The sequence below is a fragment of the Nilaparvata lugens genome, chromosome 9 (assembly GCF_014356525.2).
Source record: "Nilaparvata lugens isolate BPH chromosome 9, ASM1435652v1, whole genome shotgun sequence".
NCBI classification, from domain to species: domain Eukaryota; kingdom Metazoa; phylum Arthropoda; class Insecta; order Hemiptera; family Delphacidae; genus Nilaparvata; species Nilaparvata lugens.
Genome location: NC_052512.1, coordinates 11,353,003 through 11,366,694, shown reverse-complemented (window position 1 = coordinate 11,366,694; position 13,692 = coordinate 11,353,003). Strand labels below are relative to the sequence as shown.

At 33.9% G+C, this 13,692-nt stretch overlaps 1 protein-coding gene and 1 pseudogene across 1 annotated transcript in view; both read left to right on the top strand.

Annotated features, from left to right (window-relative positions):
* Window positions 1-13,692, top strand: part of LOC111054087 (ras-specific guanine nucleotide-releasing factor 2-like) — a 432,594-nt gene that overhangs the window by 318,412 nt on the left and 100,490 nt on the right. Inside the window, exons 10-11 of the mRNA XM_039435485.1 lie at window positions 2,852-3,045; window positions 7,581-7,706. Of these exons, the coding sequence (XP_039291419.1) occupies window positions 2,852-3,045; window positions 7,581-7,706 (320 nt within the window). The remainder of the gene's footprint in view (window positions 1-2,851; window positions 3,046-7,580; window positions 7,707-13,692) is intronic.
* LOC120353180 lies at window positions 11,722-11,810 on the top strand (annotated as a pseudogene).

Genomic DNA, 13,692 nt, shown 5'->3' with positions numbered 1-13,692 from the left:
TAGGAAATTTAACTCTTATGATAAAATTAGGTTTGTTTTTCTTTTTTATATCACTTCTCTCAGAATCATTGGGCGTCGTAATGCGTAATGATTTTATATCAAATCAACGGGGAGAATGTCTCCTTCCTTTAGGTGTCTGGATCAATTTTATCCGACCCATAGTTATTTCATTGTTGGTGATATGCTGCAACTCTCTCATTCTTGAAGAATCTCTGTGTGTAGGGAGCTTTCTTCAAGGAAACTCTGTAAGGAGCTTGGGCATCTGAAGCCCTTTCCTTGAAGGAAGCTCCCTACAAACAGAGATTCTTCAAGAATGAGAGAGTTGCAACATATCCGGTGCACATGTGCTAAAAGTATCAATCAATAAATATGTGGTTTTTTGACAATTTCTCAGTCTTTTTCATTCAATATGAATAATTACCACAATATCAACTTCTCAACTACACAAAAAGGAAAACAAAATTAACCTTTATACCTTTACATACAAATTTATTTCTACAACTGCAGTATTGGACTCCAATACAATGAAGATTTTTATAATTTATTCAATTAATTTGATAAATCAATTCAATAATTATAATAAGATGATTCAATTTAATTATTCTATCTGAACATAATAATTTATTTTATAATGATATATTATTAGAATAAGATAAAACAATAAGTATCATCTGAAAAAAATTGGTAGGAACGAGATTTGAACCTGGGTCCCACAGTGTGAGAAGCCACAGTCAAACCAACTTGATCACCATGTGCTCGTAGCTACAGATGTGAAAAAGAATGAACATGAATTGCTATATCTTTAAAGACACATCCTTTCTGGATTGAGGTTAGTTTACAGTTTTTTTAAATTACAAAAAAAGCCAGAGATCTTATCAAAAATCGTTACACATACGTTTCTGCGCCTTGTTTCAAAGAGCTTGCATACCAAATTTCATCCAAATCGGACTATAACTGCGACTGTAACTGCAGTACAAACAAACAAACAGACAAAAGCCGATCGAGTCGAAACTAAGACCTCAGCTTCGCTTTGGTCAATTAAAGCTCCTTGTGTATCTTTTCGATGCAGCACGTTGCTTTTGAGAAGATACAGAAGAGCATCTGTTGCTTATGGAAAGATACACTAGTAGTTCTGCGAACAGTAGACCTCGCTCATGTATACAACTTTCAATCTAATGAGAAGGGCCAGTACAATAAGTACAGAATATTGTGAAGATTTAGCCATGTCATCTATTATTTTCTCCATTGAAAGTGCTAGAGACACTGTTTGAAGGGACACTGGACTTATCAAGGCGGTTCCTTTATATCAAATACATACAAATTTTACCTTTTGAATGAAAAATACTAAAAAATTGTCAAAGAAACACAGATTCATTGATACTTAGAAAGACCGGTTTCAGTCTATATCAGAGTTTATCAGAGATTGACAATGGTGTAATCACCGAAACCGGTCTTTCTAAGTATCAATCAATAAATATGTGGTTTTTTGACAATTTCTCAGTCTTTTTCATTCAATATGAATAATTACCACAATATCAACTTCTCAACTACACAAAAAGGAAAACAAAATTAACCTTTATACCTTTACATACAAATTTATTTCTACAACTGCAGTATTGGACTCCAATACAATGAAGATTTTTTATAATTTATTCAATTAATTTGATAAATCAATTCAATAATTATAATAAGATGATTCAATTTAATTATTCTATCTGAACATAATAATTATTTATAATGATATATTATTAGAATAAGATAAAACAATAAGTATCATCTGAAAAAAATTGGTAGGAACGAGATTTGAACCTGGGTCCCACAGTGTGAGAAGCCACAGTCAAACCAACTTGATCACCATGTGCTCGTAGCTACAGATGTGAAAAAGAATGAACATGAATTGCTATATCTTTAAAGACACATCCTTTCTGGATTGAGGTTAGTTTACAGTTTTTTTAAATTACAAAAAAAGCCAGAGATCTTATCAAAAATCGTTACACATACGTTTCTGCGCCTTGTTTCAAAGAGCTTGCATACCAAATTTCATCCAAATCGGACTATAACTGCGACTGTAACTGCAGTACAAACAAACAAACAGACAAAAGCCGATCGAGTCGAAACTAAGACCTCAGCTTCGCTTTGGTCAATTAAAGCTCCTTGTGTATCTTTTCGATGCAACAAGTTGCTTTTAAGAAGATACAATCGAGCATCTGTTGCCTATGGAAAGATACATATTCAAAAATGTTCCATGTTTTTGAACGGGTGCTATTGCAGTCTAGTGACCCTCCGCCGATACACAAAGATTCAGGACCCAGACTGTTCTTTTAACAATCCTAGCTACCCTCTACCTCCAAACCACTATGTTTTGAAAAGATTAATAATGAATTAATCATGTACTGACCTATTGACCTCTTCATCCATCCAGGTGACCTGTTTGACATGCTTCTGCCTATGCTGAGCATCTACAATATGTCTTGAATAGATTAAGAATGTATAATTGGAATCTACTGACCTATTGACCTCTCCATCCAGGTGACCTGTTTGACATGCTTCTGCCTATGCTGAGCATCTTATATGTCTTGAATAGATTAAGAATTGATAATTGGAATCTACTGACTTATTGACCTCTTCGTCCATCCAGGTGACCTGTTTGACATGCTTATGCCTATGTTGAGCATCTTATATGTCTTGAATAGATTAAGAACGAATTATTGGAATCTACTGACCTATTGACCTCTCAATCCAGGTGACCTGTTTGACATGCTTCTGCCTATGCTGAGCATCTTATATGTCTTGAATAGATTAAGAATGAATTATAATTGGAATCTACTGACCTATTGACCTCTCCATCCAGGTGACCTGTTTGACATGCTTCTGCCTATGCTGAGCATCTACCAGGAGTATGTCCGCAATCATCACTACAGCCTGCAGGTGTTGACTGAATGCAAGCAGTCGCCTTCCTTTTCTGCGCTACTTGCTAGACTGGAAAACAAGCCTGCCTGTCAGGGCCGGTCACTTGAAACCCTCCTCACATATCCTATGCATCAGGTAAGGTTAGCTTGGGTTAGGTTAGGTTAGCTACTACACAGCAATCATCAGCATTCTAGGCCTCCTGGAAATATAAACTACCCTTTATTATTAAAAACTTGAAAATATTTCAACTACTAGTTTCGATCATAACTTAGGTCATTTTAAGTATTCTCTAAACTAGTCGTAGAAATATTTTAAAGTTCTCAATAATAAAGGGTACTACAAGTTTTTTTATTGTTTTTATTAATTTGTACAAAAGTAGCCCATATAAGTGAAGTGTTTTTATAATTCATCAATATTACATTTCTTGACAAGGAATTGCAACAAATGATGTAGATTTCTCTGATACTATTAAAGATATAAAATAAATAATAATAATAAAATATTATGATACAGGAAATGGGCAGTGTCTCTGACTTATTTGATATCAGTAAAGATGAACTGAATTTTGTAATCAGTGAGTATCATACAAACTCTGACATCAGTGAAGATGACAATGGATGCAGTTTTGGATGAAGATGTTGAGCAGCAATATAGGCTTAACATTCCCAATCACCTGAAGAACATTAGATGAACACTTCAACGCTGAAGAAGAGAATTTCATTGGTCGAAGAGGCTGCTCCACAGCGCATAAGATAACTCAAAAGATATGTTCAGAAAACATCAAAGTTTAAACCTGCACAGAAAATTTCCATGAGTTCATATTTTTCCCATGTAATATTTTTTCCATTTCTCATTTATTCAATAATATTATAATTAATCCATTTGTGAAAATGAGAAATTGCACTATAAAAACCTCTATTTTCAATGTGTACATTAAATTTGAAAAAAAAATACAAATTAATATTCAATAATAAGTTGACGCTTACAAAAACTATCAGCATGCCATTCAACAGTTTGTCTGTTTCAACATTCACTTGCAGAAATATTTTTTTTCAAATTGGTTATTGTTTTATTGGAATTATCAAAACGGCTGTACCAGACCCAGCATTAACACCAGATATGTAACTAGTTTGACACATCAGTTAAATACTCGCTGGTTATACAGAGTGTTCTGAAAAAAGGTGCCCATAAGTCAGGGCGTGATTCCTCTCATCAAAAGAAGAAAAAAGTCCTAATTAACATACCGTAGGTCCGGAAATGTTAGTTACCAAGTTATATAGAGAGTGGAAGATTTCGTCTGAATTTCAGATCACCTGCCGAAATTTTGTCTATTTTTCATGAGTATGTAATTAAGGATTATTTTTTAAGGTTACGTTTGTCTATTATAGACTTATTCTACATATTTTTCTTCGAAATTGAATTTTCTTCAAGTTCTATGAAAAAAATATTCTGTGTTTATATTACATCTAACATAGTAAATCTGCATCAAACCTTAAATGAACTTGTTTTTCAGGACAAAGTTTTGCATATTTTGTCACATTTCTTAAAAACTACTGTAGCTACAGATCTGGAAACGGTTTTATTCAATTTCTTAGTCCATTTTACATGAAGTACGCTAAATTGTACATCTCAATTAACAGCTAAAAAATACCCGTGGGGCTTCGTTTCTGCAGGGGCACAGAAATTCAGACGAAATCTTCCATCCTGTATAACTTGGTAACCAAGCATTTTCGGACCTATGTTAATATTTGAACTTTTTTTCTTCTTCTTATGTGAGGAATCACGCCCTGACTTATGGGCACCTTTTTTCAGAACACTCTGTATAGTCGAAGGCTACTCCACTATAGTGAGGTCCACGTTATAATGGCAGTGAAGAAAGATAGGAGAAAAACGTTGCCAAGTCTCTCCATTTTGCCACTGACTGTACACAACTGTTACTCAATTCATCCCATTAAATTTAATCTAATAATAATTATCATTTCCTTGATAAAATAATCAATTTAATGTCAAATTGATCGAGAAAATATATTTTTTCATAATTTGAATTGCATTCAGATCATTGTCGCTAAGGACTGTGTGTCTTCTTCTATATAATTATATTTTAAGACTGATTTTATTGTTTCTTTTCTGTTTTGGGCTACTTGTAAAATAATTCAAAAATCGTACTGAGATTTGTGGGATTTTTCTCACCGTGAAAAATGGAATGAACCTAGAGTGTGAGAACTTTCGAATTAAGCGCATAGGCTTTTGCATGCTGCGCATATTTATGCGGGCTGTAAATGTCTATTAAACTTCCAATGCACTTGAAGCTCTCATCTACCAGCATTTCTCCTAATAATTTCTAATCCTCTTCTTCTTCTTTTTCTTCTTTGGCTACGCCTTATCCCAATCATATGGGGTCAGCATTTCCCTCCTTCAGTCGTCTCCTCCACAAAATCCTGTCCTTCTCCTCCCCTTCCCCGCAGATCAGCCTCCACTCTGTCTCTCCACCTCATCCTTGGCCTTCCCCGCCTCCTCCTGCCACCCAGATCCAAATCCTGCACCCTCCGTCCCACATAATCCTCCTCACATGTCAAAACCACCTCATCCTAGCCTCCTTCATCTTCCTACCCAATGGTCCCACCCCAACTGTACCTCTAATCACCTCATTACGAATCCTATCCCTTCTTGTGACCCCACACATCCATCTTGGCATTCTCATCTCAGCCACTTCCATTTTCTTCTCTTGCCTCTTTGGAACAGGCCAGGTTTCCGCTCCATACAACATTGCTGGTCTCACTACCGATCTGTACACCTTACCCTTCATCTTACAGTTCACTCTCTTATCACAGAGCACACCAATCATTCTTCTCCAGTTGAACCATCCACAATTCATTCTATGCTGTATTTCTACATGCAGCCCACCGTCCCTCTGCAAACTTGAACCCAGGTACTTGAAGCTCACAAATTATTTTAGTTGGCTTCCATCTAGCTCTACGGTCAGTTTGTCATCGTTCCCCAATGCCATATACTCTGTCTTTGTCCGGCTTATTCTCATGCCTCTTTCCTCAAACGCTTTTCTCCATCCCTCCAATCTCCCTTTCAACTGGTTTCTAGTCTCTTCACAGAGCACAATGTCATATGCAAACAGCATGGACCATGGCGCTGACCTCATCAATAATTAGGTCAAACAAGTCGGAGCCCTGGTGCATACCGACTTGCACTTGGAACTCATCAGTTCTTCCCACACTGGTTCTCACTTGTGTGATGGCTCCCTGTACATTTCCCTCACCAGACGAACATACTTCTCAGGCAAGAACCTTTTCCTCATACTTTGCCACAGCTCCCGCCTGGGTACTTTATCATAGGCCTTCTCCAAGTCCACAAATGCCAAGTGCAGCTCAGATCGTGTCTCCCTTGCCTTCTCCACCAGCTGCCTAAGCGCAAATATCGCATCTGTGGTTCCTCCCCCCCCCCCAGGCATAAAGCCAAACTGCTCCTCACTAATCACCATCTCCTGTCTCAGTCTTCTCTCAATATCACCAATCATTTCTAATCTAACCTCCATAAATTCCCAATTAATAGAGAAAGTCTTTTATACAGTTGTCTACTAGAGTATCTTTATTGAGAATCTTGAACAAATATTGAATTGATGTAGTTTTCCATGACGGAAAACTTTCTAAACTGTGTTCATTTGTAAATATAAAAAAACACTCACTTTTTATGATGAAGTGAGGCAGATGAAGCTCCTCCTCATGAGTGGAATGCATTCCTCATTTCATCATAAGGAGTAAATTTTTTCATATTTACAAAGATGCACAGTTTCAAAACTACTATTTGCATCAAAAAATGCCTAGTAAAATAATTTTCTTATATTGACCTTTGTTTTCAAGATATACAGGATCGATTTCTCGATATCTTTGAAAACGTCAATAACTAGAGAACTATAAGTCAAAATCTGATTCCAAGGATATGGTTGGAGACAGAAAGAGATTTACAATTAGTTTCATATGATTTGCTTCTTTGTTTGACGATTTTAAGCTTTTTAGCGTTGTAAGTTTTTTGGAATCTGGCTTTGTACTTTTTTCAACTTCGCTTTTTCAAGTACAAAAACGTCAAACTAAAGGACAAATCATATGAATCGTATTGGAAATTCTCTCCTATTTCCAACCATATCCTTAAGCACACACTGAACAAATGTTCGACAAACATGTTTGTTGAAACAGTTTGAGCAAATTTTATTATGTTTGACAATCAATGTTTGCCCGTGGTCAGTGTGGACGCTTCACCGAACAAAATATTTGTAAGCACTGAAGCTTTTTATGTTTCACAGTCAAACACTGAAAATGTTTGGAGAAACAGTAATTTTTTGTTTGACAAACAATGATTGTTCAAACTTTTAAAATTATTTGTCCATCAATGTTCAGGAAACTATAAATCAAGATCTAATTATAAAGCCGGGTACACACTGATAAAATGTTCGACATACATGTTTAGAAAACATTTTAAACATTGATGGTCAAACACAGACATGTTTGTCGAACATTTGTCCCATAGCCCCTCATCAAACATGTATGTCGAACATTTTATCTGTGTGGACCCGCCTTCTTAATTAGATTTTGACTTATGGTTTCCTAGGTACAATCGACTTTTCGATCACTCTGTATTGAAGGATATATCACATGTTTCAGATTCCTCGGTACATCATCACACTGCATGAGCTGCTGGCCCACACCCCGCACGACCACGTGGAACGCAAGAGTCTGCAGAATGCGCGCCAACAACTCGAAGACCTCAGTCGACAAATGCACGATGAGGTGCCCTCTAATAATTCCACTTACTATTATCGAAACTATTGCCAGTATGCCACTTGTTCCTCACGGTTTGGCATGATTAGGAGTCCTTGGACACAATCAGAAACTCTCACAATTTAATTAACTCGATTTGCTAGGAAGAGAAAGTCCTTGAAACTAAATCAAGCATTCTCATAATGGTATGTGTATAAGTTAACACAGTTTGTTGGGTTGTAAGGGCAATAAAGTCCTCAAAACTAAACAACTAAAGCAAACATTCTCACAGTGGTATGTATACTTTGAAGTTAACACAGTTTGTTAGGGGAAGAAGTCATTGAACTAAACAACTAAATCAAACATTCTCACAATGGTATAGCCTACATTATATTGACGTTAACACAGTTTTTTAGGGAAATAAGTACTTGAACCAAACAACTAAATAAAAGAAATCAAAATCATTCATTTGCCAGTTATTAACAATAATAAATGAAACAAATACTTCATACTTATACAGAATGAAAATAAAATTTAAATTTAAAATTTAATTGGCGTTGCCAGCAAAACCTAAGTTTGTGTGCTAGCAACGAGTACCAAAAGATTTCATTTAATTTAACATAAACATAAAATATGATCAAACATTTTATTTAAATGGTAGTAATAATAAATAAATAAGAGAACATTCTCACAATCAAAAACTCTCACAATTAAGTCAACACAATTTGCTAGAGAAGAAATTCCTTGAAACCAAACAACTAAATCGAACATTCTCACAATAAAAAACTCTCACCATTGATTCAACGCACAATTTGCTAGAGAAACCCATGAAACCAAACAACTAAATCAAACATTCTCACTATCAAAAACTCTAACAATCAAATCAACACAATTTGTTAGACAAGAAAGTCCTTAAAACCAAACAACTTAATCGAAAATTCTCACAATGGTATACATTATATTGAAGTTAACACAGTTTTAACACGGTTTGTTAGGGGAAGAAGTCCTTGAAGCAGAATACTAAATCAGAGGTTCTAACTTCATAAAACAAACACTGAATCAAATGCTCTCACAAAAGACAAAAAAGTAACTTGATAGTAAATATGAATTTCATGTAACATTATCAATGGTGTCTTGCATTTTTGATAGCACTTTGACTTGCCTGACACCGTTCCAGGTCAACCAGACGTAATAATCTATCTATCTATCTATGTGTATCTATCAAGAAAAATAATACTGAAGTTAACACATTCTGCTAGGAGAAAAACGTTCTCGATAACAACACCAAATCTAAAGTTCTCACCGTGGAATTGCAGTTCATAAAAAAATTGCCTGGAGAGGAAGTAGGCCCAGGCCTACATCAAAACACAACAAAAAATTTATTACAATGAAATTTTTTTCACGTTTCACGTATTCCAAGTTTCTTACAGTTATCCTGATACAGAGTTCTCGAAAAAAGTTTAAAGCTTGATCACAGTTTGTTCATATCAAAATTTTTTTAAAAATGAATTATTGGAAATCATCACAGAGTTTGTAAAAAAATCTTGTAACCAATATTGAAGAATCCAATCATGATTTACTAGAAAAAGACGTCCTCGTGACCAATTGAGAAACCTTAATCACGATTTGCTAAAATTATAAAATCAAAAATACAAACTATACAAACAAAAGTGGATTTATTATTATTATTAAACGAAAATCCAAATTGAATGCTGTAATTCACCCCGAAGACTTCTGCTACAGCAAATATTGACAACAGGGCAAACAGCTAGATGGAAATTCGAAATTCGAACCCTGTTGTCAATATTTGCAGTAGCAGAAGTCCTCGCGCTATTACAGCATTTAATTTGGATTTTCGTTTAATAATAATAATTAATTCATTAACATTAGAATAATTGCAATATCCCAGTAATTTCCATCTAAAGTGGATTGAAGAACGTAGATAGATTTCAGAAATCCAATCACCGTTTTCAGGATTAGAAGTTTTTAAAAGACAGAAGCACTAACTGATTTGAGATTCACAAAAATGTTAAATAATTCCTTGAATAACCAGATGAGGAACCCCAACGAAACTTTACTTAGGATTGGGAGGACAAAAGCAAATACCAAATCAAAAGTTCTCACGAATTGAAACTCATCACAATTTGGTAGAAAATAAGACGTAGAGATATTACAAAGAAATACATTTACAAAGAAATAACTGAATAATAACTTTACTTTCAGTTGAGTTATTCCTGGCCATTTTTTTTTAAATGTAATCATTTTTTCAAAAAGTGATATTTTCAGGATATTTTTGTTTTATTTAATCAAAAATACCATGAAGAATTTATCCTTTGAACTTCATGAATTCATCTCATACCGAACTTGAAATAATCAGTCCCGAAAATTGAAACTTTAGACGCTCATACATCTCAAAAAGTAATAATAGGAAAATTTGTTTTCCTGTAAAAACTTTTTTTATTTCAATAGCTTGATAATACAAAGAGATATCAACAGTAAAATCCTCTAGCGTTTTCTTAGGGCGAATTGACAGGCACCAACCTTATCAGCCAATCAAAGAGCTTCATTCCCCGCCGACTCAAAAAAGCCGTGTGAAAACTCCTGAAAAACCTATTAAGGCTGAAAATAAACTTTCTACTCGTGATATTTTTCAAAGTTTTTCGATTTGTATATCATCAAGCTATCAAAATGAAAAAGTTTTCGCAGGAAAACATTTTTTTTCCGATCATTACTTTTTGAGATATGAGCGCCTGAAGTTTGAATTTTTGGGACGGAACATTTCAAATTCGGTCAGATATAAATCCATGAGATTTAGAGGATTGTTATTGTTGATTTAGTAAAACAAAAATTTTCTGAAAATATCAATTTTATAAAAGTTATTCAATTTACCAAAAATAAACGAAAAGTTATTTTTGGTTATTTTTAGTAAATTGAATAACTATCTTAAATAGAAATGTTATTGAATTTACCAAAAATAACTCAACTAAAAGTTATTTTTGGTTATTTTTAGTGAATTTAATAACTATCTTAAAAATTGATATTTTCAGAAACTTTTTGTTTTACTGGATCAACAATACCATGAAGAATCTATCCTCAAATCTCATGAATTTATCTCTTACCGAACTTGAAATGTTCTGTCCCAAAAATGTAATCTTTAGGTGCTCATATCTCAAGAAGTAATGATCAGAAAAAAACATTTTTTCTGAGAAAACTTTTTCATTTTGATAGCTTTATGATATAGGTACAAATCGAAAAACTTTGAAAAATATCACGAGTAGGAAGTTTATTTTTAGCCTTTGCACAGCCTTAAGGCTAGTTTTTTAAGCGAGCCGCAATGCCCCTGAATGGGTGAGTTTTTGTTATTGTATTATTGGGCATTATTCCTCCTTAAAGGAGTGGCCCTTAGAATTGTAAAATTATTTATTTAATTTTTTTTTTTTTTATATTTTATTATTTTTTTTTTTTTTTTATTTTTTTTTTTTTTTTTTTTTTTTCTATCCCATCATCCAATTAGTGACGCGCTATAAAAGACCAGATAATATGAGTTAAACAGAAAAATTTTGAATTAAGGATGAAAATACAGTGATAATACAGCTAATTAATCTAAAATAAGCATTAATAAGATAAATTAGTAATATAATTTTGGATAACGAGACTCTCAATGAAACCAATCTACTATCTGCGCCTTTTTTCAACATAAAAAAAAAAATATATAAAAAAATAATAAAAAATAGAAGGGCAACCACTGCCACCACGAGACCAACCTCTTTCATGTTGGGACCACTGGATAGGGCAGAACCAGTGGTGGGCTTCCCAACACCCGTGGTACCTAGTTATTGTCACGGCTAGGTCGGCCGGGTTCCTGCCCTGTTGCCTGAAAATAGGCTTGGGGTTAATTTAATAGTCAAAACATTGCCAATTCCAATAGAAATTAGAAGTAGAATTACGGATCAGAATAAAAGATTAAGTTAAGTAATTAATAATTTGAATCAAAATAAAAGCCAAGACTTTGTCAATTCCAATAGTAATTTTGAAAATTGAATTATGAATCATACTTGACAGGATCTTTTCTGTAGTATGTATTTTTCATCTAAATCTCTAATTTTGAGTTCACCTTAAGTGGCTACTAGCCACTTGGCTAGTGTGACTGGGCGGTAGTGTGGACTAAACATAGGCATATTGCTACTTTGTCACGTTTACATACCTGTTTCGTTCAGTAGATTAAGCGGTGAGTTTTTTCTTTGGAGAAGCAACATTTTTAAACCCAATTATTCAGGACTGACGTGACTCAGACAATCAGTTTAGGCTATGCAGTGTCTGACAGACACCTGACAATAAATTAACGATCGAATTTACTCTGGATAAACTGCACATATTTTGCAACACTCAAATCTCATCCATATTATAGGCAATATTTACTTTCTCTCAAAACATTTGCAACCTCCAGTCAAACAGTGATCCCGGAGAAGCTGAGAAGCAAGACCACAATGTGTTCGAGGCAAATAGTGACCCGAATTTGTGGTACGGTAATGGAAAATCCGATGGGAGCAAAGGAAAGCCAGTTTTCAATGTTAGAAGTCGGGCTTAGGGCGCCACTTACTCAAGTTCTGACGTGAATTTGTCAAACTCTTTAATAATTTCAGGAAGGAGGAGTGTAAAGCTGGGTCTACACCAAAGTTATTAACAAAATGTTAATAACTTAATCCATATAGATTATATTAGATTGAACGGAACTTTACAAACACATAAAATGTTAATCATGTGTATGATAAGTAATGTTCATACTAATAGAATCTATAAGGATTAAGCTATTAACAAATTAATTGTTATTAACTTTTGTGTAAACGCAGCTTTAGTAATCGGGAATATAGTTGAATACTAAATGATAATAATTATTGAATTAATACTAATTCAATGGTAAAATGAATAGGAATTTTTTATATATTCATACACTGGTAAAAATATTTCATAAATCATATTTCTATCTAATAATTTATTGTTTCATTATTCCATTCTATTCATTAATGGGTGTTACTTATTGGCATTAATAGGCTTCAAGGAAGAAATCACTTTGATCAAAAACCTCAACATTTCTCAAAAAGATAGAGCTTATTAAATATTCCCTAAATCCTACAAAAAAGTAAAAATTAGTATATCAAAGTTCCCAACGCTGCGAGAAAGTTTGGGGTTCTTTTCCAATTCATTTTAAACAGTTGATAGGACTAATACAGATCAAATTATTTTATAGAGAAATTTCACCTTCCAACAGAAAGCTATAGGCTACTCCTGCTTGATTTAAAAATATATTGTTTCTGATAGTCTACGCTTTTTAATCAAAACGGTTCATCATCCAACATTTATCAGTAATTCAAAAATCTTAGATGACGTTCCTCGAAAGTGAGACCTCTCTAGGTAAAAAGAAGTATCATTTTCAACGAAGAGAATTAACAATAATTATACAAAGAGGACATAAATTAGGGCTGATTTGGATAAATAGGGAAAATTCAAGTCACACGGGTGCTATACCGTAGGCCTACTTACAGATTGAGTTTGCTATGATGAAACTACCAGCAAAACAGGCGGAAATATGGAATTTCTGGAAAGTCAAAACCAGATAAGTAGAATCAAATTCTCACAGGATCTGGATGTGTCGTAAACATGGTACAAGAATAATCAAGTCAAAGTCATAAGGCTGCGTTTACACCAAAGCTATTAACAAAATGTTAATATCTTAGTCCTTAAAGATTCTATTTGATTGAACGGATCTTGACAAACACATAAAGTTCATCTTATTTATCTCTTTTCTGTTTATCACCTGAAATGGCATCAATTTTGAAACATGTTGTGATAAAATAATTCAAAAAAGGGTAACTGAGATTTTTATGTTCATTTATAGCCTATTTATGTCCATTATGTGTATGATAAGGTATGTTCAATCTAGTACAATCTATAAGGATCAAGCTATTAACATTTTGTAATAACTTAATCCTTATAGGTTCCATTAGATTGAACGGAA